The 13187-nt window shown below is 31.4% G+C and overlaps 1 protein-coding gene across 6 annotated transcripts in view; it reads right to left on the bottom strand.

The window, feature by feature from the left end:
* The window catches only part of sky (GTPase-activating protein skywalker), a 77375-nt gene that overhangs the window by 57522 nt on the left and 6666 nt on the right, over positions 1 to 13187 (bottom strand). For all 6 annotated transcript variants that reach the window (XM_014428540.3, XM_014428541.3, XM_014428542.3 and 3 more), the window contains exons 4-5: positions 9597 to 9721; positions 8175 to 8282 (exon numbers count right to left, since the gene is read on the bottom strand). In XM_014428540.3, the coding sequence (XP_014284026.1) occupies positions 8175 to 8282; positions 9597 to 9721 (233 nt within the window). The remainder of the gene's footprint in view (positions 1 to 8174; positions 8283 to 9596; positions 9722 to 13187) is intronic.

Genomic DNA, 13187 nt, shown 5'->3' with positions numbered 1-13187 from the left:
AATATATTATCTTCTATTTAATCTCAATCTCACTTTCTATATATAACTAAACCCCTTCTGATATGGAGAAGACTTCAAAATCTCAATCATAAAATTCATTAGAATACTGATTTAATACATTGATTGTTTGAGAGCGGTTTATTTTATTAACATAAACTTCAATGATCCACTTTCACTCTCAACTTTTTATTTTAAACAAAACTTCCGTTTCGGCCACTAGGCCATTTTCAAGGAGACAACTTTAATCATTGAATTGTCATAATTCATTAAAATGTCTTTTTTGCAGGCTAATTGCCCATGTCAAATATAAACCACACAAATTTAATACAAAACCATCCTTCAAAAATTGTTTTTCCTTTTCAATTAACTTCATCAACAATACTAAGGAATATAAGTTTTATTGTTAGTATTGTTGATGATGTTAATAGAAAAAAAAAATTTTAAGGACAGTTATTTATTGAAATTGTGTGGTTTATTTAAGACATGGGCAACTAGCCTGCAATGAAGACATTTTAAAGAATTATGAGGGCCGTCCTTAGCTCAGATGGTTAGGCCTAGCTCTATCATCCTGAGATATGCAGGCGGCACTGGTTCGAATCCGGCCTGGGGCATTGACTTTTTTCATTAAGTGGTGGTCTCACAAAATGAAAAACTTGACCCCCCACCATGGTTAGAATAGGTTGGTCACCAGTAGATAATTAGACAAACATCACCTTCACTGTGGATTGCCTTAAAAAAAAAGAATTATAACAATACAATTATATCCAATTATTAAGGTTGTCTCCTTGAAAATGGCCTAAAAGCCGAAACATTGGGGAGTTTTAAAATAAAAAGTTGAGAGTAAGATTGGATCATTAAAGTTTGTATTAATAATTAACAAAATTTATTAATTTCCTTCCTTAGACACAAGGAACTGAGAGGACATTGGCTGACAGAATCTATTCCATTATCCAGACTTTAGACCAAATCAATTGAATCCTCTTGTTTTAGACCAGGAGGGCCGAAATGTTGGGGGGTTTTAAAATAAAAAGTTGAGAGTAAGATTGGATCATTGAAGTTTGTGTTAATAATTAACAAAATTTATTAATTTCCTTCCTTAGACACAAGGAACTGAGAGGGCATTGGCTGACAGAATCTATTCCATTATCCAGACTTTAGAACAAATCAACTGAATCCTCTTGTTTTAGACCAGAAATATGTGCCCAACTGATGATAAAAACAAAAACATTATTTGTTTATTGTAAGTGCAAATGGTAATAAATGAAGGTGGTCATAAGTCAAGAACTGACTATACAGTTGCCTTCCAATAGTGTTGTTACGATTGCCATGGCAAGATAAAAACACTGGCAATATCTGCGTAAACAAAAGGAATATGGGGAAAACCAAAACACGAGCGATATGTTTAGACGAGTGGGCTTTGGTTTTGTGAAGGGGAATCTTCAACACGTCCTGGATAGGAGAGTTGTGGCATTACATCGTTAGAGATTATATCTCTATAATACTGGTGATACGGTGACCGGGAAGGAAATATTGGACAACCTTGTGTTCTGCCAGGAGTACATCCAAAGACTATGTGGGGTTCGAACTAAATTTTATTTTAATATCACTTTTATATTCCTTTGTGCAGTAATGTAAATAATAGTTGATAAGGTTAATCATTTAAGTTAAAGTTAAGTCAACCTATAAGTTCTCATTGTTTTATTAATTGATATGAATTCTTTTCTTTCCTTTTTCATTCTGTGTACATATATTTCTTCTTATCATTAAACTTTTGTATATATAGTTCTTCTGTTCATTCTTATGCATGTACACTGCTGTCAACTAGTTAATTTTACCTATGTTTTTTTGTTATGTTTACTTAATATTTCGATAATTCAACAGGTGGAAGGTAATGCCCCTAGGTTTTCTGTTATTTACATGTAAAGATATTCACCAGTGGTTATAATTCGATTATTATTTATATAAGGGTATATTGTGGGCATATTGTTTCGAGGTTTTTGTTATTTCCAAGGAAAAAATATCGTGGCGCCTAAGGAGCAATTTATTCTTTTGTCTTTTTTTCCCTTTTGGCAATTATACTTATTTTTTTTTTTTTATTGTTTTATTTTAACTCACCCCCTTCTCCGCTGAGTGTGGGCAAGTATAAACGATAAATATATAACTAAGGATAGATCAAAATTTGCGGTTATAATGTACAAGGACAGATTGAACTGAATCATGAATTTCTTTTTAAGAACTTCTTCAGTACCTCGAGACAATCTCATGTATTCCACTGGTACATGGAATTAAAGTGGCTCTTCTCCTTCACCCATAGACAATATCTTACCTACATCAAACCATCAACTCCCAACACTCTTCTACAGTCTTCAACCGATCAAATTCAGATACTCAATCCACTAACAAGAAACAAGATCCTGTCTTTCTGACTTCTATACTCCTTCCCACAGATGTAAAACATTTATATATTCCATTTTAGCCCGCTCCATTATCTTCCGAAATTCCCTCCCTTTTAAAATCTACCACACTTCTTGAAAAATGTTGCCCAAATCATTTGTAAATAAATAAAAATAGTTCTAGGCCACCATGTTTCAGCATCCTTAAGAGTGACTTTTCTTTTCCATCCTAAACTCTTGAGGAATGCACGCCTCCAAGTGGTGCGGCTGGATACCTTATTCCTGAAAGTAAAGGCTAGGGGTAGGGGAACTAAAACGAAACCCTCTAGAACTTACTATCCTAGTCGGGGCAACCCGACTATAAAAACTTTTATATCATGAAGTAGCTTCTCACCAAAAATAACTACCCTGAAGATTAAGTCAGGCAATCGGATTCCAGGGTGCCTGACAGTGAAAAGCTAAAACACGGTGAATCGGAGCACCACACGTACCCTATGCAGAAGTTCAGACCCAAAAACAAGTACTATTTTGGAACATACAACATAAACTCCCTGATACAGGTAGGAAAATTAAAACAGCTCACAACAGAACTAAAGAGACTAAAAATATCAGTAATGGGCTACAAGAAACCAGGTACACAGACACAGAAACCATAGAGTCAGATGGTTTTAGAATCTTCAAAGTACCCTCAGGCAAAAAGATAATGAGAGGGATGCCTCACCTTGGGATGGCATTTGTAGTGGATAACTTATTCCTGAACACAGTAGTGGAATTCAAGGGAGTAAGTTCCAGGTTGTCATTACAATAAAATTTCCAGGTTGTCATTATAATAAAATCCACCAACAAAAAATACACTATCATAAACGCACATGCCAACATGATTGAAGATAAGGAAAACCCAGAGAAAGTGGAACAATTCTGGGAAATGCTGGAAAAAGAGATGACAAAAATTCCTCAAAACCATGTAAAAATCCTACTTGGCGATTTCAACGCACAAATAGGGAAAGAAAAAAGATATATGAATATAGTTGGGGAGTATCCAGCACACAAATGGACCAACAGGAATGGAGAAAGACTGGTACAGCTATGTAAAATCACTGACTTAAAACTCGTGTCAACATATTACAAGGCAAAAGCCAGTAAGAAAAAGACGTGGGTTTCACTTAACTACACCCTAGGGGATTATCAGTTGGATCATGTGGCAACCTCCAAGAAAAATTATAAAGAGGTCCAAAACATCAGAGTGAAAAGAGGATTTAATGTGACATCAGAACACATCCCTTCTCAAATTTAGATGAATTTTATACCTGCTAGAAAGACTACCAGAACTGAACCTAAGAAAAAAGCAATATCAGTGGACAGAGGAGTTCTAGTAAAAGAAAAGGGACAGGAATATAGAGAAAAAGTAAGAACACCGGAAAATTGGGAAGAATTGACACAAAATTTAACAGGAATTGCAAGAGAGCTGGCACCACGGAAACTCCACAAGAAGAAAGTATGGTGGAAAATAGAATGCGAAGATACCATTAGGGAAAGGCAGAAAGCATGAAACCAGCACAAAACCTCGAAAAATCTAGAGGAATATAAAAAGGTAAGAAAAGAAGCACATAGAATAATGAGAGCATCAAGAAGAAAATTCCATAACAATCAACTGGCAGAAATGGAAGAAAATTTCAAGAGAAATGAAACTAGACTCTTTTACAAGGCATTCAAGGGAAAAATAAAAGGGTACAACCCCCCAGGACTGGTAATGCAGAGAAAAGATGGAACCGTAGCCCTAAACAATGAAGAAAACTGTGAAATTCTAGCAGAATATTTCGAATACCTCCTAACCTGTGGAAAACCTATTGAGAAATTGGTGATAGAGAAAAACATAGATTCAGACCCACTGGATGAAGAAGAAATAGAGGAAATAATAAAATCACTTAAAAATAACAAGGCCTCTGGTGAAGACGGTGTCCTGGTAGAAATGTGGAAGTTGACAAGTGATGGCTTCAGAAGAAATTCATGGAAATGCTCATGGACATTTGGGAGAAAAAAGAAATACCAGTAGAATGGAAAACCACCTTAATACATCCTTTACATTACAAGGGGTCCAAAACCAATGTTAATAACCATAGAGGAATTTCACTACTATCAGGTACACATAAGATCTTCTCTAAAGTCCTGCTGAATAGACTGGAATTACAAATAGATCACAAAATAGGAGAGTACCAAGGGGGCTTTAGAAAAGGAAGGTCCTATCAGGAGCAAATTCTAAGCCTTAAACTGCTCATAAATTTATTTATTATTACACAACTAGAAGGAAAAATCTTTACATTTCCTTTGTTGACTTTAAAAAGGCCTAAGGGAAACCCTACAGGAAATCCTGAAAGAGTATGGAGTAGACCAGAAACTGACTCTCACAGATATAAAATCTAAAGTGAAATTTCAGGGTCTTATAAGCAAGCCTTTTCAGATAAAAACAGGGCTAAGACAAGGCGACGGCTTGTCTCCAATACTTTTCAACATAGTTCTGGATAAAATCATGAAGGAATTCCGGAAAAAAAAACTCAGGAGCCATGGTAGGGAACAAAAACAATCATATAAAAGTGAGTTGTTTAGCATTTGCCGATGATCTCACACTGTAGGCAGAATCAAAGGAAGAGGCTATTAATACCCTAATAAAAAACCCTATAAATAATAGCAGAAAAAGCAGGCCTACAAATATCGTACGAAAAAACAGAACTTATGACTACTGAAGTAAATTTCAAGTGGAAAATAATAATAATAAAGAATATGGAAAATAAAAGTGACCAGATAATTTAAGTACTTGGGAGAAATAATTTATCGCAATGGTTCTGAGAAAGAGAACATCCGTGAGAAAACCACCAAATTAGAAAATTTAAGCTTTCATACAGCTAAAATTTACAATAAGAAGAACCTCTCCTCCAATGCAAAGTTAAAGCATTACAACGTTCTGATAAGGCCTGTGATTTTATACGGGGTGGAGAACACATGCTTACCCAACTTAGAAAGCTGCTAAAAATAGAAAGGAGGATCTTATGAAAAATCTATGGGCCCAGGAAAACACAAGAAGGTTACAGGCTAAGATCTAATGAAGAGATCTACAGAAACATCAAAGACCTAGAAACCAAGATGAGAATCAGATGGCTGATGTCTTTGGGCACATGAAGAGGATGAAGGAGGAAATATTGAATAAGAAGATCTTTAAACAAATTTTTAGCTACAAAAACATGGGAGGATACACGAGGCAAATGAGAGAGAAATTAAAGAGACTTAAAATTTCAGATACCAACTGTCTAGATAGAGATAAGTATAGGAAAACATTGAAAAATCTCACCAATATTGGAAGAGGAAAAAAATGGGTGGTCCAAAGAAAGAAAAGAAAGGCAGTCAAGGATCATGAAACTGCGATGGGAAGAAAGAAAATCAAGACTCCCAAAGAAGACTAACCATTGATATTCACGTGGCACTTAGTGGCCGATACATGATAAAAAAAAAAAAAGTTTTAGAGTTTTAAAATATCCTATACCACCTGAAACTTAGTTATTATTGATTAATAACAAAAATTATTGTCCACTATCCAAGTTTGAAAAATATAAAATTATACACTTGTCCCACATTACTTTGAGTATTGATAAATTAATCCCCCAATAATTTAAAAACATTTTTTACAAACAAGTAATTTACTTTTAAATAAATATAAATTTTAATGGTTATTGATACTAAGAATTACATTAGGCGGAATGGTAAAAAAAAATCATAGTTCTCTGAAACATAAATATTTCAAAAAAATAATAATCAAAAATTTAGATATCATTATTTAAATTTTTATGATGATACATGGTTACAATGCATTAAACAGTTTGATGATGGTTGGGGGGTGCGGTCAAATGAAACACAAATAAGATGGAGTAGCTTATTTAATTATGCCAACGTTTCGGCTAGTTTCTAGCCTTCATCAGGGCTAAGAACAGAACAAGATAACAACCAAATATTTCATTGGTGGTTATCTTGTTCTGTTCTTAGCCCTGATGAAGGCTAAAAATTCTGGCCGAAAAGTTGGCACGATTAAATAAGCTACTCCATCTTATTTGTGTTTCATTTGACCACACCCCCAACCATCATCTCCTAGTACGTCATCCATGGTCAACTATCTCTCATAATTAATTAATTAAAAAAACAGTTTGATTTATTGAAGGATTGATTTATCAATATTTGGAGTATAGTGGGACAATATTATACAAAACATTGCTAGTTAATCAATAACTTCAGTTTCAAGTGATAATGGGGCATTCACTCAGTATTTATAAATGCACTATATATAAGATGGAACCATGTAACACTATTTCTTTAAAAAAAAAAAAAAAAAAAAAAAAACTTTAAAAAAAAAAAAAAAATTGAAAAAAGATAAAACGATTTTGGGCAACATTATTCAAGATAGAGGCAAATCCCTGCGAAGAAGGTGGTAACGGGGGTATTCATGATGTTGTGTTAAATGTTATATGTTTTACCATGTTAAATGTTATAACTATAGGATTGTGAGCAGCCCTATTTGAAGTCATGTTAAACGTTAAATGCATAAGAACCCCTAGCGGATTTTCTCAGCAACTTGTTGTATAAGCCTTTATATGTTTATAACCTTCCTTCCAGACCCTCATGTTATTGTTTACTTCAGTTTTGATTTAAGTAATTAATTAAAACATGCCTAGAGTGAGTGAAAAGTGGAATTTGTGTGAAAGTTTAGCTTATGAGTGTCTTATTGATCTTCAAACTTGTGAAGAAGAGAATGAAGATGAGCTAATAGACAACTGTATTGAAAGTCACAACAACTAATATGGCGGCGATCTCAACTGGTCTATTGTGTGACGTCATTCTCGATTTAACTGACCAAGTAACAGACTCTCAGCCATGTTAAATGTTATTTCGTTTTACCACGGCAAAAGAATCAATTTTTTTCGATTTAACACGAGTTTTTCCATTTAACACGCTTTAACATAGATCATGAATACCCCTATTATCAAGTTTCATCTCTCTACCACTTTTTTCCTGGTAAAAGTAACAACTGCCTAGGTCAAATCCTAAACAGATACTCTCTAATCATAATGTTTATAATATAAGAATACAATTTTGACAAATAGTAAATAATAGTTTTTAATATTCAAGTTGTTCATTGAATATTATGTACATAAATATATTTTTCATTTCTTCATATCATTCTAGTAATCCTCATGATGGCCAACATGAATTAGCCAAAAAATAGATAGTTCAGTTAAATAATGAAAAAATAAACACTATTTTATTTTATCCCTTTTTCGATTTTTATTTTATCCCTCACTGATCCCAGACTAAAAAATTGATTTCAAATAAATTAATGACTGATATGTTGTCATTAAAGAGGTGGTACACTTGCAAGTATCAGCCAATTTTCCCAATGAGTATTTTTTTCATTGATACAATGGTTTTTTATAAGCCCAAATGCATGGAAAATAAGGTGTTAATTTATGCGTAATTTAAGAGTAAATATATGCTTATCATTTAAAAAGGATTATTCTGTACATTATTTAATGTATTACCTAACTTAAAATTATTAGTTTCATTTTTGGCACTTACCCCTATATCAAAGCCAATGCTTCATCAACAACTTATAGACAAAATAAGCATTAACATTATTTAATTTTATAAGTAAATAGGTCTTGCCTTCTAGCACACTTTATAGAACAGAATAAAAAGAACTCAAGTCTGAAAATGGATCAAAAATAGCTTATCAACACTTACCAGATGATTAAAAGGAAGACCTTGCAGTACCCACCAAATCCAGTCCATATAGATCCTTTCAGATCTAGAATTTGGACAATGTCGGCTAAGGCTTACAGCAGCAGACTTCTGAAACACCAGTTAGGTTAAATTAATCATAGGCATCAACTAAATTGATAAGGAAGAATCAATAAAATCTACATTTTAACCCTTTGTTCACAAACTTTTTTTTGCATTCATACTATCAGTGCAATTATCTGCAAGCCGCGACTGTCATTTATCACCAAAAGCAAAATATCTTATACACAATAGTTTTTAAGATTTGTCTTTGTCCTCGTGTTATGGACTGAAAATTATTTGCATTGTCTCCATAGTGGAGCCCTCAGGTTTGAATACAAATTTTAAATAGCTCCGCTCTGAAGCCCTCGAGTGCAAAGGGTTAAAGAAATACAAATTTTATTGCCAACATTGATTTATTGCCAGCACTCCCTTAAAAACTTCCTTTTTATTAGTTATATCTTACCAGTACCCAAATCTGAACCACAGGTAAAATTTAATTTGGAGCTATTTAGAATCTAAATAAAGTAAACAAGTTTTTAATTTTGCAGTGTTCCCTAAACCATTGGAGTAATATTGACTCACTATTCATAAAATAAATTACACACTTAAAAATATATTAATCATTTTAAGGAGGTTGTAATTTATCATAGGATGTATTGTTGCACGTTGTAGGAATATAAAAACACAAAATTAAATATAAATAAACATAATATAACATCATGTTTCACAAAAAACATTTTATTGAATTGAAGAAAAAACATAGTTGTATAAAAAAACATACAAGTAGAGTCGGCCTAGGCCTAAGGGAGGTGCGATCAGTGTGGCTCCACCTGGCCCCCTTGGCTTATTCTAAAGGGATCTGGCATTAAGAATATAAAAGGTTTAAACCACCATAAAAGTAATGCCAGTTACAGATTACATAAACATTAAATTGAACTACTATAGATGACGGATTAAGCAAGATTATGTTCATAAGACTATGGGATAATGGGAAAACCTAACATAAACTAGAAAACCACAGATTGAATAGTTATAAGTAAGAGTAATGACCACTATCACTTTTCTGGTTTTTGTAACAAGTTTATTAAACATCTATCAATAGTTCCACTTTGGTCAAAGACATTGCTTTTTGTTTTTGTTAATAACTATAATCTCCTCCATTCTCTATTTACTTAAAATTTAATTACAATATTTTTTATTTACCTTTATAATATTTGATACTGCTTATAATTTTACAATAAAGCTCAATGTTTACAATCTAGACAATAACTTCACTTTCCTTACATATTGCATTGATTTTATCTACATATACATATAGAGATACTATGTAAGAAAAATATTTTAAAAAAAAGCTTTACTTTACAATATTATACATTTACTTACAATATGTTTTCTAGAAATATGCATAACAGTCCTCCAGGTAACCTCATGTAGCTGTTTGGTCTGTGTAATGAACATGATATCTTTTGAGGAGACAATGCTAGCTAGGCAATTGTAGCATTCCTCTTCTGAAAATAAAACACTCATCAATCATCAATTTCTAGGAATAATTGATACTTAAAAAAAAAAAATATATATATATATATATACATATAAACACATATATGTTATTATAGATATGAAAAACATTTATACATATGAAATGTCCACTTTTTTCTACCAAAGGTGCAAAGCATGTAATTAGTTGGGTGCCAATGGACGACATCTCTCTCTCAGACGTCCCTGCATTTAAGTGCCAAGTTATTAAATTAAAATGGGTAAATAGAAACTAATCTGCCTCAAATGATTGAACTCTACAGCAACCAGAAAGTTGAAGTAACATAGTTCCCATAGGACTGCTGAAATTAAAGGTACCAGTGAAATTTCATTTGAGGAACCCAGCTGTTTATCATGCTTACCTGTTTTCACAATGTTAGAAAGCAAATTTAGAATAATGTATGGAATGTAAGAGATATAACTGACAACATAAAAGTAGTCCTAACAAATTATATTTAGGATGAGCAGGGATTGTGGGAAAATCGTCTGAGTGGCGGTCAAAATAGGTACAAAAATAGCAGAAAAAGTGTTTATTCTACCACTAACTATTTATTTTGCTATTTTTGTGCCTGTATGGACTGTCATCTCAAACCTATTCCTACAATCAATTATATATGATCAACTAATAATCTTCCAAGAAGAAATTTAGTACACTAAAACTTCCTTTCTCATGTGTTTCCAGTAAAATGGAAGGCAAAAGACTTAAGAAGTGCAAATTTGATAAAACTCTAAAGTGTTACAGATTTTACCATTTAAGATGGCTCATATCTTGGAGACTGTAACAGATGGAGAAATAAATGTGATTACACTAATTTGTAGTTAATTTAATAAGCTTAAGTTTTGAAAGTGTAAATGTTTTTGCGTGATGTATCATTTTTTGTAATATGTGCCAAAAAATGATAGGGACTGAATTCAAAAGGAACTTATAAGGCCTCATTTAGGGGAACTTCCCTCACAAATTTCTGAAAGTTTTCTAACTATCTGATTTAACTCATTAATAGAACCATAGTATGGGTAAGTATAGCCATCATAAATAATACAGAAGTCACTGTTTTAAAACAGACAAGGATTAATTTCAACTCAAGGTAGAGTTGTGTGTTGTATGCAACAAACCAAATTTTTCATAATCAAACAAGAGTTCCTTGTCATTCAAACATTAAGTAAGCACTTTCAAAAGGCAATTGTAAAGATAAGTGAAGAAAACATCTAAAATATGGTAATCAATGGTCTAAAGATCATTGTTAAAAGCAAAAATTGATTAATCCAGAGATAATAAGTCTTTTTAAGAGAGATTATGTATAACTTGTTCTTTTAAAAAAAAGTCTCATCTTAACAGTGAAAAAATATTGTTCAACACCTTTATGAATTTTTTTGACCATGGTACTATATACTTGTATTTTCTAAAACATATAACTAGTTTATGTTTTTCTCATAATTATCATGCTGAGAAAGTCTATTCAGGATTAATTTAAAAAAAGAAGGATATTTTTTCGATTTCTCACCTTAACTACAATGACAAAACAGACAATTATAACTTATAAAATGTTGTTTAACCTCATTTCTTGCTGAACGTTTTGGGGAACAGAGTCAAAACAAGAACTAATTTGTCTAAATGGCAACAAAGTTTTATTTTTTAATATTTATCTTACCCTCCGATTTTAATTGCAAAAAAGACTACTTTTACAAATTATAATCATTATGATTTCAAACTTATTAAAAAATTAATGTTGTACAATACTTCCAGGGTATGGAGCATCATGACAATGATTATGGGCACATACCTACGCATATTTTTTTCTGTATACAGTTGCTGCTCCATTTTTATGGGTCATAGCGTGATGTTATAAATGATACACCTAATGCAAAAAGAACTCTTCAAATTGGACTATTTCAAATTCAAATACACAAACTCTTCAACATTATATATTAAGATAGATAATTAATTGAAATAATAAAACTTTTGTGTAACTATTTTTAGTATTTTTCTGGATTTTCTTTTTTAGGAAATTGACTATATTAATTTCTAAAAATGCTGAGGTGAAGAGAACTTCCAATTTGAATATATTATTATTCTATATTTTGTATTTGTACAATGTTTCGGTTTTTACCCCATACTCATGTACTATATTATCCTAAAATTGTTACAAATAATTTGATCTTATTAACAATTTTTTTCTATATGTTACATGTATACAATCAAAATTCTTGTAATCAATATTGACCTCATATTTGTCAATTTTATCTATTTCTATGTGAAATTTTGTCATTTATATGTACATATAGTTTTAAGACTATACTACTTAAGGAATTTTTTTTGGACCACATTATTTACGATTAATGTCCTTCCCTAGTGGTGTATTCATTCATCTGTAGCACAAACCAATGTACTATATTAGACATCACCTCTTTGGACATACCAATATGCTGAGTTTTTTTTTTACTTCCTTATTGATGTGTCTGGTTTTAATCCATTTTGAAATTTAAGTTAAAAATTATGGTTTTCACAATTGGACAATTTTATTTCTCCATTTCAACTATTTTGTCTAGCATTTTAGATAGTTGGCATTGTAACTTATTGTTATAGTATAAGCCAGTTTTAATATTTGTATGATCATATTCTATTCAAGTTTTTTAGATTTTCTCAGTTAGGTCAGGTATGTATTGTAGCTTAAAAAACTTACAATTATCATTATATAGGCCTAACAATTTTATTTCTGAATATTTTCCTTGATTTTTTATATTTATATGGCCAACCTATTTATTATATCCGCATAATGTATGATGAAATGTTTTGTATCTGTTTTATAGTTTACATTGTTTATAATATTTTTAGTTATATGAATTGCTTCAAGAAACCTTCTGTTTTTAGTGTTTTGTATCATGTCTATTATTATAGGGTTTTTGAAGTTAAATTTATGGTTTAACATTATACATTATGCTGCGGTTAACTAGTGCAGTGCAATTTAAATTGTTGACTTTTTTAATAGTTTGTGATGTGTTGTTAGACCTAGTTCCAAGTATTTTGAATATCTCTCCAATCTATATTTTTTCACAATTTTAACGAAAAGCTATATCTATATATTACATTTAACTTTTCCATTTCATCTATTTTGTCTTTTATGTCATATAGTACTTGTTGTTATTGTATAAGCCAATTTAATACTTGTATGATCATATTCTAGTCAACTTTTTTTTATTTTATTGGTTAAGCCTATATAATGATAATAATAATTTTTTTTAACTACAATACATACCAGGCCTAACTGACAATATAAACAAAAAATTATCAGAATATGATCATACAAATATTAAAACTGGCTTATGCAATAACAAGTTACAATGCCAAATATCTAACATGAAAGACAAAATAGACAAAATGGAAAAATAAAATTGTCCAATTGTAAAAAATCATAATTTTTAACTTTTTTTTTTTTTTTT

This window comes from Halyomorpha halys, unplaced genomic scaffold (assembly GCF_000696795.3).
Source record: "Halyomorpha halys isolate HHAL.00 unplaced genomic scaffold, Hhal_1.1 Scaffold726.1, whole genome shotgun sequence".
In the NCBI taxonomy this organism is placed as follows: domain Eukaryota; kingdom Metazoa; phylum Arthropoda; class Insecta; order Hemiptera; family Pentatomidae; genus Halyomorpha; species Halyomorpha halys.
This window is presented reverse-complemented; position numbering and strand designations above follow the sequence as displayed.